The sequence below is a fragment of the Rhinolophus sinicus genome, chromosome 8 (genome assembly GCF_057876585.1).
Source record: "Rhinolophus sinicus isolate RSI-liver-muscle chromosome 8, RSI-T2T, whole genome shotgun sequence".
Taxonomy (NCBI): domain Eukaryota; kingdom Metazoa; phylum Chordata; class Mammalia; order Chiroptera; family Rhinolophidae; genus Rhinolophus; species Rhinolophus sinicus.
The window spans coordinates 29,717,701-29,728,087 of NC_142508.1; the positions used below are offsets into that span (position 1 = coordinate 29,717,701).

The 10,387-nt window shown below is 39.1% G+C and overlaps 1 protein-coding gene across 1 annotated transcript; it reads left to right on the forward strand.

Moving 5' to 3' along the window:
- The first annotated feature begins 349 nt into the window (after positions 1-349).
- On the forward strand, positions 350-2,188 carry SMIM30 (small integral membrane protein 30). Its single transcript, XM_074315711.2, has 3 exons — positions 350-416; positions 784-875; positions 1,298-2,188. Exon 3 carries the CDS (start codon positions 1,343-1,345, stop codon positions 1,520-1,522), a length of 180 nt encoding a protein of 59 aa, XP_074171812.1. The 5' UTR covers positions 350-416; positions 784-875; positions 1,298-1,342; the 3' UTR covers positions 1,523-2,188.
- The last annotated feature ends 8,199 nt before the right edge of the window (positions 2,189-10,387 follow it).

A 10,387-nucleotide genomic window follows, 5' to 3' on the forward strand; every position in this document is an offset into this window, starting at 1 on the left:
GGCCCACTTGGAAAATAGTGGCAGGGGATTCCCAGCTTCAAAAATGTTGGTTGGAAGCCCCTAGTTTAAAAGCATCTGAAACAGATACTCCGACCCAGCAATCCGTTCGGGCTGTTGTGTCTTCACTTCAACCGAAGAAAAAGACATAACTACCCATGTGTCTTAAAAGTTTGGACAGGGTAAAAAACAGCCGCTGTCAGTCCTTGACCGCACTTTTAAGTGACCTTTTGCACAAGTACACAAAACCACTTTACAACTGAAACGTTGGGCCTCGCCCCTCTTCGTGTCCGGTAGAGCGTGACCTTCATCCGGCAGCGCGCTCGTGCATCTGGGAGTCGACGGCCAGGGGATTGTGGGAAATGTAGTTCAGAGACTCCACCCTTCTCGCCATTCCTGTAATGGCTGCGTCCTGGAAGGTAATGTAAAAACTCTCTCCAAAGGATACTTAGATTGTCCCCGTTTATTTGTAAAACGGGGGTCAGATTTGCACCCTTCCGGGCCAATGCAGGAATTCTTTTTAAAATCTTAATATTAAGTCCTGGAACGAACTTGTCTCTCGTTTCGATTTATTTTTAGTTTTTCCTGTGTGGGCGAACTGACCAACTTGAAATCTAGTTCCCCTCCTTGAACAAACTGTTTTCTCTAGGTATTACCCATTCCTCTCCCTTCTGGACCACGTCCCTGCTCTGCACTGACTCCGGCTGCCTCCTTAAAATAATAATGGTGACGATGATAATGATGATGAATGATTTTTAACGCCCCCCAACCCTCTTCTGATAATAGGCGCTGTCACGTGGAACCTCTTAGCCTCAGCATTAGGAGCTCCAAGAAGGGAGTATTTCACGTCAGATAGAATTATACATATCGTTTCTTTGGTAAGTCTTACTAATTCCCCACAACTTCACAGAATTATTTTACCAGATTTGTCTGCCTTTCCTGGATGGGAGAGACTCTAAGAAAATGTACTTTTTGTTCACTAGGATATCGTAAATTTCCTAGTGAGTGTCCTTTTGTTCTTAATTATGTTCTGCTGTTCTGTTTGGTTGATTCACACGGTGTTGGATTACGGAGTGTGGAAAAATCTGTGGAGTCAGGTGGCAATGAGAAGGGGAGATTAGCCCCAAATGACCATTTTCAAGTGCCTTTTACTTCACTGTTTTTTCCATGGTAAAATGAGGAGATGTGTCTGAAATTTAAATTGAGAATGTTGTGTATACTATTTGTCATTTATTCATATTGTCATCTGAAAAGGTAGGGATTTTAATGATTCCTTTTTGTTTCCATGTTTAATTTCTAGAAACCTTCAGCACTCAAGATCCAGCCATCTCAAGGTCCCAACATCATGACCTCAGTTTCAACACAACTGTTCTTAGTACTCATTCCACTGCTTTTGGTGCTGCCTGTTGTTGAAGCAGTAGAAGCCGGAGATGCGATCGCTCTCTTCTTAGGTGTGGTTCTCAGCATTACAGGCATTTGTGCCTGTTTGGGGGTGTATGCCCGAAAGAGAAATGGACGGATGTGACTTTGAAGTGTCTCTTGACTCAAACCTTGCCCTGAAAACATTTGTGTTATTTAGGTTTAAAACAGTTTTGCTGTCTGAAAGTTCCCAAAACACAGTAAATAAGGTCATTTTACATTCTTAGTTGTTTTCCTGTAAGTGGGGAATAAGTTGATATATGTTAAATGGAATACAAATGCTTTCTTCACAACAAATGCACTGAAAACTGCAGTCTATAATTTGTATTTGCTAGTTAGAAAGAGGGTCAAAGAAGAAAGATGGCTGAAATTTGCCTAAGTGATATTTCATGGTCTCAGAATTCTCAAAGCAAATTAAATTGGAAGAAGGAAACTCTTGCCCAGAATCCTAGGAACTTGCCACTGTTTAGTTGTAATCACTGCCTCCTGCATTGGTGAGGAGTCTTTTTCTCCATATTTTTATTAGATTTTTGTATTGTTATCTCCCAAGTTAATATTGTACTTAGATACCAAATACAGTCAAAACTTAAAACTTTTATTTCTTTGGGGGAGAAATGGTTAGCTAAATGTATTCAGTGTATCTAACATTGAAATGGAGAAAATTAATGTAAAAATAATGCTTTATATTTAATGTTAAAAAAAAAATCCTTTATATTAACTAACAACTCCATGGTAAGAAATACTATATTAAATATTAACCCATATGTTGTAATTTTATGTGTGGTTTTTTTATTTGCTTATTTTAGGCTGTTTTTATCTTTATGTGGACTTTTATATAAGCTAAGTCAGACGGGCAGGATGCCTTTCCTTAACTGATTACACTAGCTTGTAGAGACACAGTCAGTGAAAAATGAGAAATGGGCCACATTGAGGTAGGAGAGGTCCTTGGTAGAGAATTCATAGATATAGAAGGAAAATGTAATGGCCTCTACTGATTTACACACCAGCCCAGTGAAACATACCCTCTTTGACCTTTTCTACTTAAAGTGGCCTCACACCAGTAATATCACCTAGGGACTTGTCAGAAATGCAGACTCAGGCCCCATCCAGACCAATTGGATCAGAATCTGCATTTGTTTTAGAGCCCAGGATAATTTCTATGCATATTGAAGTTTTAAAAAGACTGTTCTAACTTGTTTGCGCGCAAGAATCACCAAAAGCACTTAATAAAACTCCCAGTTGTGTTGTAGTCATTACACGTTGGGGCCTGGAGTTCTCTTTTTAATAAGGGCCCCAAATGATTCTTTTGATTCTGTAGATACAGCTAGTATAGAATAATCTGAGTAAATCAAACTAGTTTAGGGTCTTACTGGAATTAGGTAGTCAAATTTTTTCCTAAAATAATGCATTTTTCTAATCTCCAGCTCTCCGGGTGACATTGGGAGCCTTATTTTGGTCAGAAAACAAGCAGTCAACCTAGGATCCTGTTTACAGAGCATTTCTGCAGCTGGGAGCTGACCTGGATGACAGGAAGGATTTGGGGAGGGTACGAGGAGTGGGGGACAACCACACTATAAAGACATAAAACTGAGTGGATCTTTGTCATAGCTGTTTGGTTTTCTCACCAGAGAAAGCACTAACATTTTTTGTTCATTAAATTGGCAGTTACACATTGTATAATTAATAGAACTTAATTTTACATGCCTTGTTTTTTTTGAAAGATGGAAAAAGGAATGCAGATTGTGGGATAGCTTGTCCTGTCTCATGAACTTGCCCGTTGGTACTGATGTAGGTAGGGAGGTGGCTGCTGCGTGGATGTCAGAACTTTTCCATTGGCTTTGGGAGAATTCAAACCTGAAGTACATTTTAAACTACAGTGCTTTAGTCATTTAGTCACCTCTAAGTACTATTGTTAAATGTTCAAAATAAGACTACAGGCCAACATTAATGAACATGTATTTCCAAAAGTGCCTAGAAGTAATAAGAAAACTGCTGTTTTCTTATTTTACCCTTAACAGTAGAGACGTATCAGGAGGGGGCATTCAGGAATTTTGATGGATGTGATGGGGAATGCCTTCTCTATTTTTAGCCTCTTTTCTCATCTATCTAGGTTGGATTACATGGGTTTACCTGAAAAAGAAACTTACAGTGGCTCTTCACCTTTTTGGGGCCACCAGGTCCTTTGAGAACCCGATGAAAAGTATGGTCGTTTCCCAAGAAAAATGCACATACTATGTGCTGGCATTTTTAGGTTAATTTCAGGGAGTTCACAGAGCTGAAGGCCATCCAGGTATCCCAAATTATAAATTTCTGCTCTTGTATTTCCTTTTCTGAAGTTTTTCCAATTTTGGAATTCTTTGATTGGCTCTAAGGGATAACACCTGCTGTTGGAACAGTATATACTGGCAAATGTCCTACCCCCCCCCCCAGGTGCTCAGCATAATTTGTAGATGTCTAGTACATGCTCTGTACTTGTTCGCTCAGTTGAGTACAATTGAAAAGGCAGAACACTAATAGTTGAAATCAAGAAGTGCTGGTAACCAGCCTATTTTTCTAATGCCAAAAATCAGTGCATTTCCTACATCAATTCTCTGGCCTGCTTTCACGACTTATTTTCACTGTCCTTAGTTTTCAGATTGACTGTGATATGTCTTGGCATGAATATCTTTGGGTTTATCCTGTTTGGGGTTCGCTCAGCTTCTTGAACCTGTAGGTTTATGACCTTTCCCAAATTTATGTGATTTTCAGCCGTTGGTTTTTCAAATACTCTCAGGCCCATTCACTTTCTCCTTTCCTTCTGGGACTCCAGTGACCCAGTTGTTAACATTTTTTTGTTACGGCCCCATTTGACCCTGAGGCTTTTTTTTTTTTAAGATTTTTTATTCTCTTGTTCAGATTGGATAATTTGTAGTGTCCTTAAGTTCACTAATTCTGTATTTTCAGTTCTAAATTTTCCATTTGGCTTTTCTTTGTAAGTTATTTCTTTGCTGCAAATTTCTGCGTTTTCATTTGTTTCAAGCATGTTTGTAATTGTTCACTGAAGCATTTTTATAATGGCTGCTTCAAAATCCTGGTCAGAAAATTCTAACACCTGTGTCATGTCAGTTTTGACATCTGTTGATTGTTTTTCCTCATTCATTGACATCTGCCTTGGTTTGATGAGTGATTTTCCATTGATACCTGGACATTTTGAGTATTAAAAAGAGTTTGGGCCTTATTTAAATTTTCTAGTTTAGCAGTCTTCCTCTGATACCACTCCCCAGGGAAAGGAGGACACTGCCTCATTACTGCCAGAGAGAGGCAGATGGCCAGGGGGCACCTCCTTGCAGCCGTCCAGGGCCCTACATCGACCCTGAGGGTGGGGTGCCTTTGGCTGCTGGGTAGGAGTGGAGGTCCAGGCTCCCCACCTGCTCTCCGCTGGCCCACTGACATTTCTGGGTTGCCAGCTTCTCCGGTACCGAGGAAGAGATTTACGAGGCAAAAAGAACACACAGATAATTCACCTGGTCCTGAGGTCCTGAGGTCTCAGACACTCGGCAGAATCTTCTGTCACCTTTCAGAATCTTCTGAGGTTTGTTTGATACATGATGTCAGAATGTTTAACTGTATTCAGTGGGAGAAATAGAAAAAAGGATGTCTGCTCCATCTTCTTGGAAGCAGAAGTCTCCTCAGTGCATATTTAAAAAGTGAATATTCTGGAGAGAGCAAACACCAGGTGAAGGATCCATTCAAGGTATTTCATTCAGACCCTTTGTCCTGTGATCAAACACCTCTGGCCTCCCCTCCTCACCCCTCCAATGTGTTGTTCATTCCTGTCTGTATGCAATAAGCTCAACTAGGGAGGATGACTAACAATCAAGAGTGCAGGAGTGCAGATGAAATTTGAAAAAATGAGCTACATCCATGTTTTGTTTCAGCCTTGAGAGTGCAAGTGGCAGTTTTTTGAAAAACTGATATAATACCAAATGTACTAACCGGAGAAATCAGCCAGGCCCAGGAAATACAGAAGCTACACATCACATGCACCTTCACCCTCTTAGGCCTTCTGAGTTCTGCAGAAGATTGTCATACGCCATTTCCAACCTTGGCTGTGGGAAAGGTGATGGAGCTGCATCACCTGCTGCATATAATGAAGGGAGGAGAATTCCCTGCCTGGGAACCATCTCCTTCCCAGAGATTCTCATGTCAGTCTCTTTGATGGTATCACAGGAGGGGTTAAAGGCCAAAGCTCTGGAATCCCACAATCCTAAACTTCAAATGTGATCTTAGGCAATCGCTTAACTTCTTTTAAATTTCTGTCTCCCTATTTGCTAAATGGGGTATCATCGTACCTGCCTCATAGATGGATGAGGAATACATGAAATAATGAATGTGAAAGCTTGGCATGCTGGATATTATTATTATTTGTAGATATTTCTTAGAGGGGAAAAAACTCACTAGCATTAATTTTGTATTTATATATAAGGAGGGCATCATTAGAAAGTTACACAAACAAATCCCATATTTAATAGTTCATTATATTTTAATTTTGATATTTTCCCTGAGTCTTTGTTTTCTTTATCATAGTCCCCACCACCACCATAGGCTTACAAATTGATGCAACCCAAAGACATCTTTGAAGAAATGAAATTTGGCTTCCCTAAAGTTTCCCCAAGTTTTACTTTGTAGCTGAGTGTCTTGAGGAAAAGAAAAAGTAAGGGAAAAAAGAAAGAAAGTAATTGATTCTGTTTTAGTGATTACAAACATATTCGACCATGGGTCTTTCCTAAGTGACATAACAAAAACTTAGTAGCAACTGCTCAGGTCATTGAAGAAGATGCAAGGAATTTGGTTCTGCCAATTCAGGAAAATAGCAGATGCGGTCCGTTTTCCACCAGGAAAAATACGCCCATAAATCTCTTTTCATTAGAAGTCATGAAGATATAAGCAACATAAAATTTGTTTAATGTGTATTCTCTATCTTGAGGAGTGAAGATGAAGCCCCTATTTTGACTTAGTAATCCCAGACAGAATTTTTATTCTTAGGTGAGAACAGGGCCAAATCAACAATTGTGTGCAGGATAACATTTTTTTTTCTAATTTTCAGTAACTTCAGTTTTCTAAATCATTTCTGTGATAAAATAATATACATCAAACATCTAAATGCCAGACAGAAGACCAGAAAAAGATGATTGCTGCAAAATACTAAAATGTGTGTGTGTTGTTGTTTTTTTAAGGAGGGTACAGCTCACAGTGGCCCATGTGGGGATCGAACCGGCAACCTTGGTATTATCAGCACCACGCTCTAACCAACTGAGCTAACTGGCCACCTCATTAAAATGTGGTTTAATGTCTCATTGGTCGTAATATCAGAACTGCAATACCCTTCATACGTATTTCCACTGCATCCATTATATATGGATGATTAAAATTTTGAAAATATTATTTGGCACTTGATAATATGAAATGAAATTATGAATTTTATATACAGAGAATTATTTTTAAAGGACTAATTACATAGCACTTGGTTAAACATTGAGATTATAAATACCATATTTCTCAATATCACAATAATTATGCTCTGGATAAATGTGCACAAATCACTTAAAAGGATTTTAAGCAGGCATGATCACCAAGAACAGAAACTATACCATATTCTATTTTACATGATTTGTCAGAACAACCCGTTCATTTTGCCACAAAAATAAGCAGGGCTTTCCGACACCAACATAAAACTATTCTATGGGTCCTGTAGTGACATTTGCTCACTTTCACTTGTTTAATCAACACTTTTCAAGACATTATCAGTGCAATTTAGAAAGAAAAAAAGTAATCAGCTAACAGGTGACTGACTTTGAGGCAATAATTTAACCTCCACAAGTTTCATCTGCCAAATTATTTGCCAATAATCTCTAAAAGGCTTCCTAGCAAAGAATTGTGTAACTCCATAAAAAGAGTTTTCCTAATTTCAAAAATAATAAGGTCTAACGTGTTAAAAATATTGTGATTAGCCATTTTCATTCAGCAGCATGAGCAGCTGATTTCCTCTTTGAACTCCTCTGTGAAAACTAGTCTAGTCATTTGGTACATTTTGGTATTTCAATTCACTGAAGTGGGGACAGCTCGTTTTCTGTACTGAATGAATATGATTAGGGATTGTCTCAAGAAGGAAGAATAAAAACAAACTGTAGCTTTGCCACTCCCACTCCCAGCAAACGGCTCACTCACTCACTGATGTCAGCCTGGCAGTGTCCAGGAAGAAGGCACCTTGCAGTGTCGTGTGTGAGCTTTTCCTGTCCCTACCTGTGAGATTCAGCTAATAGACACCATCTTCCTGGTGCTGAAAATACACTTGAGAGGATGCATGGCACCTTCCTCTCCCTCACACGCCACATCCAGTCCATCTGTAAGTTCCATGAAAGTCACCTCCAATTTTTGCCAAGAACCCACTTTTCTCCATCCTCATGGCTCCCACCCAAATTCAGACTACTCTCATGCTGTGGATGAGATCCACAGCAACCCCTAGCTGGTCTTCTGCTCTTCCATCTTAATCCTCTGCCATCTTTTCTAAACACAACAACCCTGGTGAACTTCTTAAAACACAAATCTGATCCTGTTACATTCCAGCTCAAAACTCTTTAACAGATTTCATATTTTTATGAATTCTTTTACAAGCTTCAGCATGGTTTAATCTGCCCTTATTTTCTCAGTCTCATCTACGTCCCTCAACCTATCTTGCACTCTAGCTTTCAGCTCTCTCAGCATCTCACTTCCTTGAAAGCACCATATGTGTTCCTTGCCTCTGTCTGATTGTCCCCACTTACCCTGCTCTCTGGGTCTGCCTGCGCCCTCCCCTGCCTGTCAGTTTCCCTGGTTCATTTCCATATCGTACCGGTCTTAGACTTCCCCAGCACTCCTTCAGGATGCTTCCCTGCCCTCCAGTCTGAGCATAGCCTGTTGTGTGCTCACACAGCATTCTTTACGTCTCCTATCAGGCACATACTACTCTGTACTTGAACCTCTCTTTACTTATCTTTATCTCAACCAAACTTAACCCCATCTCACTATCTGAGCTCTGGGGACAGGAACTGAATCATTGATTCACTGTTGTACTCCCAGCTTCTAGCACAATGCCTGGTATCTAGAAATTACTGCTCACTCAGTCTTATTTGTAGAAGAATATGAGATACAAAGTTAATGCAGCAATGGGATGCCCAAGCCTAGGATGCACAGCGGGTCACGGCATCGTCTCAATGAGGCTGTATGTGCCCTTACCATCCTCAGCACAACTCTACCAACTTTCCAGATTTTGCACAGAACAGGTCTGAGATTTATTACAAGATTTAATTATTTTCTTGGATATATAAATTATAATTATTAAACATCATTTTAATAAGTTTTAAATGTCGTCTAGTTAGTTGACAAATGATCATATACACTGTTTATGAAAGCTTGCATTGGGTGTACATATTTAATGCTTTCTTTAGTGTAGAAATGATCCACCATTTTGACAAGAAGGAGGACGAGCTTCTCCTTTGCCTCCTTCTCATTCTCTTGCATCCTATACTCCAGAAATTCCACACTGCCTGCAATGGAAACTCTAAAATGAAATGTCTTTCATGTCTCCATGCTCACCTGTCCTTCACTTCATAAATGTCATCAACAGGAAGCCTCTCCCAAAAGGAGTTAATGATACCCATCCTCCAGGGGCCACAGTGCATTATCTATACTTATATTATTATATTTCATGTAGCCCTGCTTTATGGTTATTTGGGCACTTACTGTTATCTAGATACTCATTATCCTTTTTATACCACCAGCCCCACTACTCCTGGCCTTCCAATCCACCCTTGCCCCTGTCACCTATATCTTAAATTACTTGAAATTAAGATCCTGTCTTTTTATTACTGCAAGTAGTAATATACCTGTTACAGCTGTTACGGTTTCAACAATACTTGTTTATCTGTGTATTGAATTTAGTTCCTTAAAAAAATCCAGAAAAACAAATTGATATAGTAGCATTGAATAAATTATTCTGATAGAGGTATAATATTGAAGCTAACATTATTACTATTTAATAACACTGCAGGTTGGGAGTTTTCTTTTTACCTACAAATGTGTGAATTCTGTCTTTCTGAAAGCAATTAACAATTCATATTTACTCCAAATGTCATCCATTGAAAAACAGTCATTATGAAGTAATCACTACTCGTCAACACATTATATATAGTTCTTCGATGATGCTATCACGGGGGATGTCAAAGCCCACATTTCATTCAGGTCTGAAGGTTTTATCAGACAAACATTTCAAAACAGAAGAAAAGTGGAGCCCACAGTCCTTCTACATTTCCAAAGATGACTCTCAAATAAAGCTCCCTAAATAGGACTGCGCTGCTCACCCTAGTCGTGGCAAATGGACTGTCAGGTAGCCATGCCCTGATTCTACCCTGCTGCGGTGTTGGGCCTTGGGCTCAGGCCCTGTAACTTCCCACTTCCGAAGAGTAAATTAGTTCGGTGCTCAGGTATGACTAAAGATATAAAGAAACAATAAAAGTCATTTTTAAAAAATATTATCTTGTTCATCCAAATATTTGGACTTCTATAAAATAGTTCTATTAGAAAAATGTGTACTTAATTTCATTGATGCTGCCATTATTCAAAGCATATTTGGTATTCATATTTGTCCTGACATGCTCCCTCAAATATTCCCAGTGAAGAAAAGACTTCACCATTGAGCATTTGGTTTTCAGAACAAACCAGAAGTAAATCAGAACTGATCCCTGAGTGTGAATAAAGTAGGTGATCAGAAATATAAAGAACAACCATTTGGTTAGCTAATTCTGGAGTTGCATGAGAGGTTTGTGTGCTCATATTTTACAGTAAAAGACACAAAGGCTTAAAGGTTAACTTACTTGGAGAAGTAAAGTTATGCTGTTTGATAAAATGAATGACAAGTGACTTCAAATTAACAAATTTTTTTTCCTGCAACTTA